The sequence below is a fragment of the Phocoena phocoena genome, chromosome 1 (assembly GCF_963924675.1).
Source record: "Phocoena phocoena chromosome 1, mPhoPho1.1, whole genome shotgun sequence".
Lineage (NCBI taxonomy): Eukaryota > Metazoa > Chordata > Mammalia > Artiodactyla > Phocoenidae > Phocoena > Phocoena phocoena.
Window position 1 is genome coordinate 21,285,624 of NC_089219.1, and position 12,274 is coordinate 21,297,897.

Below are 12,274 nucleotides of genomic sequence, written 5' to 3' on the forward strand. Positions count from 1 at the left end.
GGCACCTAAGTCGCGCTCAATAAATGGAGACTGTACCACACCTCTTAGGAGCCCTCAGCGTACTGAATTACAGAGTTCTAGGTCAGTCTCCCGCGCTAGACTGCGCGCTGCCTGAGGGCATCCCTTTCGCTGCGGTTCAGTACTAGCGCGAACCCCCGAGGCTGGCGGGCGCAGAAGGAGGTGGGCCGGGCCAAGAAGGACGCGGCTCCTATTCCCGGCGGGAAGGCCAAGCCTGGCGGACCCCACCTTCCGGAAGTGACGCCACCAAGCGACCGGCGCTGCATCAGGGGCAGGCCGGAGCGGGGCGCGCGCAGCATGGCGGAAGCGGAAGGGAGTTCGCCACTCCTGTTGCCGCCGTCGCCGCTGCCACCCCCGCCCGGGATGGCGGAAGTGGAGGCGCCGACGGCGGCCGAGACGGACAAGAAGCAGTTTGGCTGTGCTGGCGGCGGCGTCATGGACGTGGAGCGGAGCCGCTTTCCTTACTGCGTGGTGTGGACTCCCATACCGGTGCTCACGTGAGTCTCCTCCGGCGTCCGCCCGGGGACTGGGAGAGCCGGGCCCGCGTGGCGTCCTCCGGCGGCCCGGGGCCAGCCTCCTGCCCCGACACACAGCAAACCCTTCCCACGGGTCCGGGGTTCACCAGTACCCCGCCACCCGCGCGGTGCGAGCTCTGCTGGTGAATGGGACAAGCTCCCCTCCCTCATTACACCTGGTCTGATCTGAGAGAAAGACAGTTGTTGACCGCGGAAAGGTACTGAGGCTGGGAAGCTAAGGACCTGTGGGCGTACAGAAAAGGGGCCCCTAACTGGGTGTGAGAGAGACATCTTCATTCACTCACTGGCTTATTCATTCGTTAAACAAATGATTGCTGGTCACTTCCTATACGCAAGACGTCCTGCTGGGTCTGGAGGCAAGAGTGGGAGTTTGATTGGGACCACACCAACTCCTGGGATGTCGTCATTGGAAGGGCCCCCAGAGATCTGGGAGTCCAGTCCTTTGTCTCACAGATGAGGCTGAAGATCACACACCATCTCAGTTGCAAAGCGCATTTAGGTCCCAGGCTGTCTGCCTTCCAGACCAGGGTTCTTTCTATGGCATCAGCCTTTGTCAGAAGAGTAAGCAGGTGCTCCAAAACTGCTGGCGCCTTTTAGCAAGGAGCTTGGGGACGAGGGAGGGGGGAGTAGGGAGCTGGTTTGCCCTCGTGCTTCAGCCTTGACAGCTGATAATAACCACTCCTCACAGTGCTGGACAGTTGGCCAAGCTCTTTCACACCCATTTCCTCTGAATTCCACAACCACTTTCTAAGGCAGGAATTATATTCTCGGATGATGAATTTGTACCATTAAATGTCTTGATCATGTTCACATGACAGTAAGCAAAAGCATCCCAAACTCCGTTTTCTGACTCCATAACTTGCTCTCGTTCGACTACATCCTGTCCCCTCTCACCTGACGAATAGATTTGTTCCCTGTATCAAAAACAGCCAAGTGGTGTGGAGAAGGGATCATTTTTGTCCTTATATGTTGCTGATCCTAAAATGAGCTTAATTCTTGTATTATGTTAAGATACTTAAGTTGTTCTGTTTTCAAATGCTTATGCATTTGTTTAAGAACACCCAAGTCTTGGACTTCCCTGGTGGCGCAGTGGTGGCGCAGTGGTTAAGAATCTGCCTGCCGATGCAGGGGACACGGGTTCAATCCCTGGTCCGGGAAGATCCCACATGCCGTGGAGCAACTAAGCCCATGCGCCACAACTACTGAACCTGTGCTCTAGAGCCGGGAACCTAGCTACTGAGCTCACATGCCTTGAGCCCAGACTCTGCAACAAAGAGACATCACTGCAAACAAAGAGTAGCCCCCACTCACCGCAACTAAAGAAAGCCTGTGCGCAGCAACGAAGACCCGACGCGGCCAAAAATAAACAAATAAATAAGTAAGTAAATAAATGTATAATTTTAAAAAAGAACATCCAAGTCTGAGTCCTTTCAAAATAAAAATTTTAAGAAAGTGTTTTCATTGATTAATTCAGTATTCTTTTTTTTTTTTTTAATAAATTTATTTATTTTTAGCTGTGTTGGGTCTTCGTTGTGGCGCACGGGCTTCTCACTGCAATGGCTTCTCTTGTTGCGGAGCACGGGCTCTAGGTGCACAGGCTTCAGTAGTTGTGGCTCACGGGCTCCGTAGTTGTGGCACACGGGCTTAGTTGCTCCACAGCATGTGGGATCTTCCCAGACCAGGGCTCAAACCCGTGTCCCCTGCATTGGCAGGCGGATTCTTAACCACTGCGCCACCAGGGGAGTCTCTCAGTATTCTTTTTAACACACCTGCTAAGTGACTCCTATGTGCCTAGAGTAGTTCTAGGTGATAAGAATATACAGTGGTGAGTAAAGCAGGTATGATCCTTGTTCGCACAGAGTTTAAATCATGGTGGAAGGAGATAGACAGTAAACAAGTAAACTAAAAAGAACTGTTAGTGAATCGTGCTATGAAGAAAGTAAAATGTTAATGTGAGAATAACTGGGAGGGAATGTATTGGTTTTGATAAAGCCTGTCTTGTTATCCCAAGATCTCTTTGGTTTTTCCCTGTTCTCAAAAACACGTTTGTGGAGTCCTCTGCTCTTTGGAGAGCTGGTAGCAACATTGAGTGGAGGCACCACGATCCCCAGTCATCTGGGCCAGAAGCAGCACACACCCCATTTCTATGCAGATCTATTTACAGGTGTTCATAAGATGAATAAGGCCTGCTGCCCCATCAGAAGGCTCATGTTCCCATCAAAGGACTCGCCTCCAGCAGGAGAGAGAGAGACAGGTGAACTCACCATTGTAGTACATTGTGGTGATTGCTGACCTAGAATGCAGAGCTAGGAATAGATGTGGCACAAGGAACTGTCGTTCATTTTGGAGGTGGTGAGGGTGGATCAGAGAGGAGGAAACTGAATCCAGAGATCTGTCTGTCCCCTCAGAAGTGTTGATAATTCTGCATGAAAAGCCAGATAACAACTATTGCTACTACTAAAACCAGCAAAGATGGGATACTTACTCTGTTCTGGGCTCTGTTCTAAACATTTTATATTCACTGTCTCATTCAGTCCTTTTATCAGTGTAATGAAAATAGGTACTGTCATCCTCATTTTATAGATGAGGAAATAAAGGTTAGAAGCCAGTATAGGGCTTTTTCCACTGAAATAGTCTACCTGTACCAGGTAGAGCTCCAGAGTCAATAACTCATTCATTCAATAAATAGTTCTTGAGGACCTATTATGTACTAGGTCTGAGTAGACAGTAGTCCACAAAGCAGCTTTGGAGCCTGCCTTCATGGAGCTTCCAGACTGACAAATACTTTGAGAGTTTCTTCTCTGGGGCTTCCCCAGGCGCAGACTTCTGTTGTCTCCAGCCTTTATTCTACTTCCGGGGAAGCCGTGGTATGTGGAGTATTGGTCAAACCCAGACCTTCTCCCCGACCAGATGAAAGGAATTGAGGGTGGGAGGGGGAGAATGGGTCTTGAGATTAGGGCCTGAGAAGCCAGAGGAGCTACTTTCCCATAGTTCTGAGTGTCCATCCTGTGGCCGCTATGAGTCTAAAGCAACTTAGTGTACACCAGCCAGTCCAGCCAATCAGATAGCAGGTATTTATTGTACGCCTCATGGTAACAACATTGGGCAACTACCAAGTGCAGGGAAGTGTCATAAGCATTTTGCAGGCATATCCTGTTTGATCCTCACAGTCGCCCCCCATTGAGGTCGTCGTCATCATTGTTCACCTCTCACTGACAGATGGGAGTGAGTGCCTGCCCCAAACAGTCAAGACTCAACCCAGGTCTGACCTCAGAGCCTGACTCCACTCTTAAATGCATGATATTCATTCATGCATCATTTAGTCAGTGACTGCTTAGCTGCAGCTGTGTGCCAGGCACTGCCCTGGGGGCTACTGCAATCAATAAGAGAAAATCCCTGCTGTCTCAGAGTTTACATACTAGAGGGGAAAGGCAGTAACCATATAAGTAAACAAGATGATTGCAGATAACGGTAGATACTATGACGAAATTAAAGCAGAGTCATGGGATCTGGGGTGCCTGGGGTTGTGTGTGCCTACTCTAGAAGGCACTGTCAAGGGAAACCTCCAAAGTTGACCGTTGAGCTGAGGCCTAAATGATGAGAAGCAGCCAGCTATGTGAAGCTCTAGAAGAGTGTCTGGGACGAAGGCAAATGTAAAAAAAAACCATTGAGGTGGGAGGATTTGGTGTGTCTGACGAACCAGAATTGGGCAGTGTAGCTAGAGAGAAGAGTGAGGTGACTTCAAGGAATAAGTAGGGCCAGACTGTTGGAAGGAGTTTGGAGTATAAGTGTAATAGGAAGCCCGTAATGGATGTTAAAGCAAGGGAATGACAGAATCTGGATCATGTTCTTAAAAGACCAGTCTGGGGAATTCCCTGGCCATCCAGTAAGGTTGGGACTCGGCGCTTACGCTGCCGGGGGGCCAGCTTCAATCCCTGGTCCGGGAACAGATCCCACAAGCCATGCAGCACAGCCAAAAGCAAAAAGACCACTCTGGCCCCACCATTCTTCCAGGTGCTCAAGCTGCAGACCTGGAAGAGCTCTATCCTATCGTCATAAAACTGCCCGGTCTTCCTTTTGAAGATCTTCTCAAGACATCTGCTTCTCACCTGACCAGTACTCTGGTCACGATCACCATCTTCTCTTGCCAGTATTCCAGAACAGCCTCTGGACTCCTGTCTCCCTCCCATTCTCCAGGCACACGCAGCACTTTGCTGCCTTGGAGTTTTGCTTTCTGCCTGTCAACATCCTGTGCTTTCACAGGTCAAGGTTAAAAGTTACCTCCTGTGTGAAGTCTTTGCTGACTCTGCCCCAGCCCCGTGTAATTGTTTCTTTGGGCTATATCTCTGTGGCTTTTGCCTCCACCTCCCAGCAGGCAGCCTTCAAATCAGCAGGTGGCTGCTGGCCCTGGGAGTCCTTTTTTCTTTTTTTCCCTGTGAGTCCTTCTTAAACTGGATCAGTCTCTCCAGCACCTAGTTCCTGTAGAGCCATGGTTCTCAGACTACAGACAGATCCGGAGTTCCTTTGTGTTTTGCATATCGGGGTCCAGCTGAGATTTGGGTTTTTCTAAATGCCCATGGCTTTTAAAAATTCAAACTTTCGACTTCCCTGTTGGCGCAGTGGTTAAGAATCCACCTGCCAATGCAGGGGACACGGGTTCTATCTCTGGTCCAGGAAGATCCCACATGCCGCGGAGCAACTGAAGCCTGTGCGCCACAACTACTGAGCCTGCACTCCAAGGCCTGCGAGCCACAACTACTGAGCCTGTGTGCCGCAACTACTGAAGCCCGTGTGCCTAGAGCCAGTGCTCCTCAACAAGAGAAGCCACCACGATGAGAAGCCCGCACACCACAACAAAAAGGTAGTCCCCGCTCGCCACAACTAGAGAAAGCCCACGTGCAGCAACAACGACTGAACACAGCCAATAAAAATAAAAATTAGAATTAAAAACAAATCAAACTTTCAGTTCCTGGAATGCATCATGCTTTTGTCCTGATCTCTACCCTTGCACACATTGTTTCTTCATCATTTCCTCACACACACACACACCACACACACACGCTGGTTTAAGTGCCCCCCAACACTTTTTTTAAAACTTTTTAAGGCTTTTTTTTTTTTTTTTTTTGCTGTACGTGGGCCTCTCACTGTTGTGGCCTCTCCCATTGCGGAGCACAGGCTCCGGATACGCAGGCTCAGTGGCCATGGCTCACGGGCCCAGCCGCTCCGTGGCATGTGGGATCTTCCCGGACCGGGGCACGGACCCGTGTCCCCTGCATCGGCAGGTGGACTGTCAACCACTGCGCCACCGGGAAAGCCCTAAAAAACTTTTTAATTGAGGTATAACATAAAGTGTAAAAATCTTAAGTATACGGCTCAATGAATTTTGCATGTGTGTGCACTCATGTCACCCAGGTCAAGAGAAAGGATGTTTTCAGTATCCGTTGGGCTCCCTTGTGCCAGTCAGTTCTGCCACAGAAATAACCCCTCTTCTGCCCTCCAGCACAATAGAATAGTTTTGCCTTTTCTGGAACTTCACATAAACAGAATAATATGCATGCACTTTTGTGTAAGTTTTCTTTTACTCTGCCTCGTATATGTGAGAATCCATGTTGTGCGTAGCAGTTCATTATTTTTCATTGTTACCTACTATTTCACTGTATGACTATACCCCAGTTTACTTACCCGCTTTACTATTGTTGGACATTTGGATTATTTCTAGGTTTTTTTAATCAACTTTATTGAGATATAATTCACATACAATAAAGTGCATACATTTTGAGTGTGTGGTTCAGTGAATTTTGACAACTGTTGTTTCCAGCTATTTTTTAATAAAGGTGCTGTGAACATTCTTGTCCGCGGCTTTGGTGGACACAAGCATTCGTTTCTGTTGGGTGTATGCTCTGAAGTGGAATTGCTGAGGTAGAGGGTGTGGTACCAGTTTTCGAAAGCTGTGGAAACTCTCCCAGCAGCAGTGAGAAGAGCGTTCCAGTGGCTCCGCCTCCTCTCCACACTCAGCGTTGCCGTCCTTTGAGTTTAGCTGTTCTGTGGGCTGCGCCGATTCCCGGCTCTGCTGTTCCCTTGCACTTGCCCCACTTCTGTACTTCCCCTCCCGCTGCCGCCACCCTGATGGACACTTACCACACAACGTTATATTCATATGCTGTCACTCTGGATGGAGTGTTCCCAGCGTCTGTCTGACCACCTGAAAGACACCCACAAGCTCTGCCCTTTCCCTGTCCTTTTTTTCACAGGTGGTTTTTCCCCATCATTGGCCACATGGGCATCTGCACATCCACAGGAGTCATTCGGGACTTTGCTGGCCCCTACTTCGTGTCGGTGAGTCCCCATTCTGCCCCCCTCTGGAGGGTTCCAGGGCTCAAGTGGAAAGCGAGCCTATCTTGCCCACAGGCAGCCTTCCTGTCTCCCCAATATGCAGGAGAATGCAGACGCCATGCAGTCCTGGTCCGGCCCTCTGCTTCTCACCAGTGTTTGACCCCTTTCCCCTTTCTCTCGCCTCCGGGACAGGCCAGGAGGGCAGTGTGGCCAGGATTCTTAAGTAACTGACCCAGCCCTTTGCCCACCCCGGGGGTACCAAGACATGGGTAGGGTTAGAGGCAAGAGTGGAGAGTCAGACCATCCTGGTTCCTTGGTCCAGGAACCACGTGTCTGGACCTTCAGAAGGTGGGAGTCACAAGGCGGGGGCACAGGGGAGGCTGACGTGGTTCCCTGGGTGTGGCCATGGAGAAGAGGGGGCGGGCCTTCTAGAATGAAGCAGCTGTGTTCTCAGGTCTGTTCCCTGGGGATGTGCCCGAGATAGGGCAGGAGGCTTGCTCCAGATGAGCAGGCAGCATCCTGCCTGTTTCGAGGTTGCAGCTTCCTCTCCGTCAGAGGCTGGGATGAATGGGTGTGGTGGCGCCAACCTGCTTATGTTCACGTTTGTCGTGATCATCTTAACACCACAAAGGTCTCTCGTACCCATTACTTTCACTGTCATATACGTGTATGATAATTCATCTTTGACCAGCTCTGTCAGCAGATTCTGAACCCAGAATCTGTCCCTTTGTAACTCCTGTACCCCACATCTTGTGTGGCAGGTCTAGGACTTGGCTAAAACATCCCCCTCGTAGCAGGCCTCTTGAGGCCCAACCGCTGTGTCTACCCCACTCACCCCAACCCACCCCACATCCTGCTTTGACTGCAGTCACACTGCCAGATTCTGTGTGGGCCACCACTGTTGGGTCAGGAGGTCAGAGGTTGTCCTCATTCACACCACGAAGGAGACCACTCCCCTGTGGACAAAGACCAGAGATTGACCAGAGAACCTGGAGAAAACAAGGCCCAGAGAGGGTGAGAGAATTACTTGGCAGCCACAGAGAGAGGCAGTCATGGCTGTACCCCAAGTCTTTGGTCTCCGGGTTCAGTGCTCTGTGCACTCCTGCCACACTGCCTTCTTCACACAGAAGAGCTGCTGCTGGCCCTTCAGATATCCCGCCAACCCCAGAGCAGGGCCCGGGCTCCACTTCTGCCCACCCACCTTACCTCCTTCTAAGTCACGACACTTCCACCACCAACCCAGGTCTGTCTGCTGGGCTGGATGCGGGCTCCCCACTGACCTCTGCTCTTGTCCCTCAACAGGAAGACAACATGGCCTTCGGGAAGCCTGCCAAGTAAGTGATGAACATCCGTGTGATTGGCCCTAGAGCCAGGTTCCTCCTACCTGGAGCAGCAGGCCAGGCCTTCTGGGGCACAGCAGGAGCCAGCAGCCTGAGGATGGGGTGAAGGGGGGCAGCCAGGGTCTACCAGAGCATCTGACCTTGTACCACACATCTACTCCAGTCCCTGGCTGGGTCCTTTATCCACAGGCCATCTAGGCCTTGCCTCAGCCCTGCAAGGTCGTGTTTTCAGCTCCTTCCTTCGGAAAGGTGAAGATAAGGAAGGGACTTGGTCAAGATCACACAGGAAGTGGCAGAGCTGGGACTCACATGCAGGTCTGTCTCACTGCAAAACCTGGACTCTTTCTCCTGCCCCTCAAGGAACATGCACACCATTTAAGGTGTGAGGGAGGCATGGTTTGGAACTCTGCTGGAAAGTTCTGGTTGGAGAGAATAAAGGCAGTTTAGTCTCTCCTGGAGCTATTGCTGGTTTGCATGGGATTTGGGGACTTCATTTTTTCTGTCTTGGGGGCCCACCTCAGTTGTGGTGACAGTGCCTCAGTCTTCAGTCTGCTCAGAACAGCATCAGATGCTCTGTTGCCCAAGGCAGCATCCAGGAGGGTGGAGCCCAAGGAGGAGTTGGTGTCCCACACAGCATGGGCGGCCTGGAGCTGGGCTCTCCAAACCCTGCTGACTCCCTCAGGCAGTTGGAGATGTGAGCCAGGGGCCTCTGGTCTGGGTGTCTGCTGCAAGACTGCTCCTCAGCGAGAGTTGTACGGACACCCGTTTCCAGGCAGGAACCCCTGAGCAGCTGAAGTCCCGGCCACGGTGGTTTCTCACTGGTCCAGTCTGTAGGCTCCTCTGTCAAGCCATTCCCCACATAGCAGCCAGAGGGCTCTCTGACCTCCCAGTGCCCCCTGGCCCAGACCCTTTGGGGTGTCACCCGGCTTGAGGTTCACAGACTTGAGCTCCACCAGCTATTCTCCCATTCACCCTAGTCTCCCATGTGGGGAGATGGGGAGAATGCTTTCTGACGGGTGAACTCCTCAGGATACCTTCAAGTCCCCCAGAACGTGGCCCCCCCTGCATCTCCAGCCTCACCTTCCAACATCCCTCACCCCGTTCTTCCCTCTGAATCCCCCAGCAGTGCCCAGTTTCTTAATTTCTGGTACACACTGCACAGTCCTGTGCCTCTTTCTCTGTTCAAACTGTTCCCTCTCCCTAGAATATTCACTCCCATTCTGCGCCTGGCTAATCCTTCCTCCTTCACACTGGACTCGTGTGTCACCCCCAGGAAGCCCCTCACGCCCCCACTGAGTGAGTTCATGTCCTCCCCGGGACCCACATGGCGGTGGGCATGTCACACTGTTCGGTTGTCTGCTGTGTGGCCCTTCCTGGACCTGCCTCGCCCCTGTAGCCTCAGCACCCTGCTCAGGGCCCTGCACAGAGCAGGCGTCAGGGGACGTCCGCGGAGCTGAGCCAGTGCCCAGAACCCCTTCTCCCCCCTCAGGTACTGGAAGCTGGACCCTGCTCAGGTATATGCTAGCGGGCCCAATGCGTGGGACACGGCTGTGCACGACGCTTCTGAGGAGTACAAGCACCGCATGGTAGGTGGGCTGCTCCTGAGGGCGGGAACGAGGGTGGGAGGTTTCCCGCAGCCCATCCTGACCCAGCCCATCCTGCATCTCCAGCACAGTCTCTGCTGTGACAACTGCCACTCACATGTGGCCTTGGCCCTGAACCTGATGCGCTACAACAACAGCACCAACTGGAACATGGTGACTCTCTGCTTCTTCTGCCTGCTGTATGGGAAGTACGTCAGGTGCGCTGCCTGTCCCCCTGGCCGCTGCCACCCTCCCCAGGGCCGCTCTCCCACGGATCCCAACGGGGCCATTTCTGGGGTCCTTCAGCCAGCAGGGACAAAGCAGGAAAACAACTAGCTGAGCTCCTGGTGGAGAGGGCGGTGCTGTCTGAAGCCCAGCTCTGTCCCTTGTAGCTGAGCTCCTGGTGGAGAGGGCGGTGCTGTCTGAAGCCCAGCTCCGCCCCTTGCTCACTGTGAGATCTTGGGTAGCTGCCTTGGCCTCTCTGAGCTGCAACTGTCCCTGGTAAAATGGAGATAATGATTCTGGCTCCTCAGGGATGCTGCGTGTGTACAGAGCCCTGTGCTCAGGTCCAGTGAACAGGTGGACCCTCAGAAGAGGATGGGTGACCCCATAGGGTCCCCTCCCAGCGTCCCTCGTCAGAGGCAGGGTTCTGGGCGGATGGGCCCCAGTGGTGGCCTGGGAGGACCTTTAAAGTCCCCGCCTCATGACTTATGAGGTCAAAGGCCTTGGTCCCAATTCACAGATAAAGGGAGCTCAGAGAGGTGGAGTGACCCTCCCACCGGGGAGCCAGCACACACCTGGGCTAACCCAGCTGCCTCTCCAGGCTTTCTTCCAGCTGTGCTCATCATTAAGAGCTTCTGAAAAGGAGATTTTCAGGGTCTTTTTTGGTCCAAAGGCTTTTAGAGGTCTCCTGGGAAGACCTTATCTGTGGTCACACAGACTGAGGCAGAGGCGGGGTTGAAGCGGGCTGAGCCACAGCCCCGTGCTAACTCTCACCGACCCCCCCCCCGCCCCCCGCCCACTGCACCGTGAGCAGAGGGCACTCCCGGCGTCCCCACCCACACTGAAGGCTTCTGGGTCCTCTCGCTGGCGACCTCTCCCCAGACACAGGGGTGATCGTGGATGGAGTCAGGAAGGCCCAGAGGGTGGACGTGTCTCCTGTACCCACCCAGCAAGGTGTCACATCTCCACCAGGAGCCTGGAACAGCCCCTGCCCAGGACCGTAGCTGGTGCTCCTCCACAGCGGGCACCAGGCCTAACCCAGTCCCTTAGTTGACTGAGTTTGGGGGTGAGGGGGGTAGCTCCAGGAGCTTCCTTGGGGGGAGCGGCCCCGTCTGGGTTTGTGGGAGGACAGTGTGCTGGACCACACGCCCACTCACTGGCCCCTTCCCTCCCATGCTCCCCTCTCTCTCCCTCAGCATCGGCGCCTTCGTGAAGACCTGGCTGCCCTTCGTCCTCCTCCTGGGCGTCATCCTAAGCGTCAGCCTGGTCTTTAACCTGCGGTGATGGCTGCCCCCTGGCCCTGGGCCCACCAGGCTCCTGAGGCGGCAGCTGCCATCACCTTTCGTTCCAGATTCTTTCTCCTCGCCCCGGAAGGCAGGGATGGGCCTGCTGGTTTTGGCCCAGGGGTCTGGGCTAAGTGGGGTAGAATAAGGGCTGAGGATGAGCATGGCGTGGAGGTGTTTGCATTTTGTGTCTCACTGGTCGCTCAGAAGCTCCCTGCCCCCTCCTTCCCAGGCTTGTGACTCCCACCCTTGAGGCACCCTTTGTTCATCTGTTGGAAAAGCCTTAGCTTCCCTCTAGAGCTGTGTCTGCCACTGCCTGCTGGGCTCCCTCTGCCTCAGCCCAGTGCCTGGTGGGGGAGGGAAGGATATTTGGACCCACCAGACAAGGCAGCACAGGGACCAGAGCTGGATTTGAAGCCCATTCTCCTGCCAGGACTCTGTTCCCAGGGTGGAGGTACACTAAGAAGTCTGCATAAACTCAGCCACCCTGGGGCCTTCTCCACGGGCCTCTAGAATGGTCCAGTAGGGCTGACGGGCCCCCTTCAGATGTCTGCCAGAAGCTGCACTAGGGGTAGTTTGTGCCCCGCTCCTGGCGGCCGCCAGCCCGTGCAGCCCCCTCTTCCCGCTCTCCCAGGGCCTCCAAGTACTTGGGCCCATCTCCCCCCTGCAGTTTGGGACCTGGGCTCCCCCAACCAGGCTGGAGAGTTGAGTGACACTGACGTATCCAGAGTGACCCCTGCAGATCAGAGCGATGTAACAAAGCTTGTCCTCGGCCCCGGGTACAGGCCTCACACTGGTGACGGCACCCCTTGGGTCCGAGATGTCGGGGGGCCGTCGGAACATCCAGCGCCATCAGGGAGCTGAATGGGAGCTGTCTCCTCCCACCTCCCACGGCTCCCCCTTCTCTTCAAGTTGTGGGACAGGCCTGTGCTGCCCCCCTCACCCCTGCTCCACGGATT

General features: G+C 53.8%; 1 protein-coding gene across 1 annotated transcript; it reads left to right on the forward strand.

The window, feature by feature from the left end:
• Positions 1–315: 315 nt before the first annotated feature.
• On the forward strand, positions 316–11,316 carry TMEM222 (transmembrane protein 222). Its single transcript, XM_065893190.1, has 6 exons — positions 316–515; positions 6,806–6,890; positions 8,190–8,221; positions 9,717–9,813; positions 9,898–10,028; positions 11,229–11,316. The coding sequence occupies exons 1-6, from the start codon at positions 316–318 to the stop codon at positions 11,314–11,316; spliced, it is 633 nt and encodes a 210-aa protein (XP_065749262.1).
• Positions 11,317–12,274: the final 958 nt, after the last annotated feature.

Excerpts from the sequence above, each read along its gene's own strand:
- TMEM222 (XM_065893190.1), top strand. The coding sequence starts at position 316 with ATGGCGGAAGCGGAAGGGAGTTCGCCACTCCTGTTGCCGCCGTCGCCG. Across the intron at positions 8,222-9,716 it reads GCCTTCGGGAAGCCTGCCAA|GTACTGGAAGCTGGACCCTG; the intron begins GTAAGTGATGAA and ends CTCCCCCCTCAG. Across the intron at positions 10,029-11,228 it reads CTGTATGGGAAGTACGTCAG|CATCGGCGCCTTCGTGAAGA; the intron begins GTGCGCTGCCTG and ends TCTCTCCCTCAG.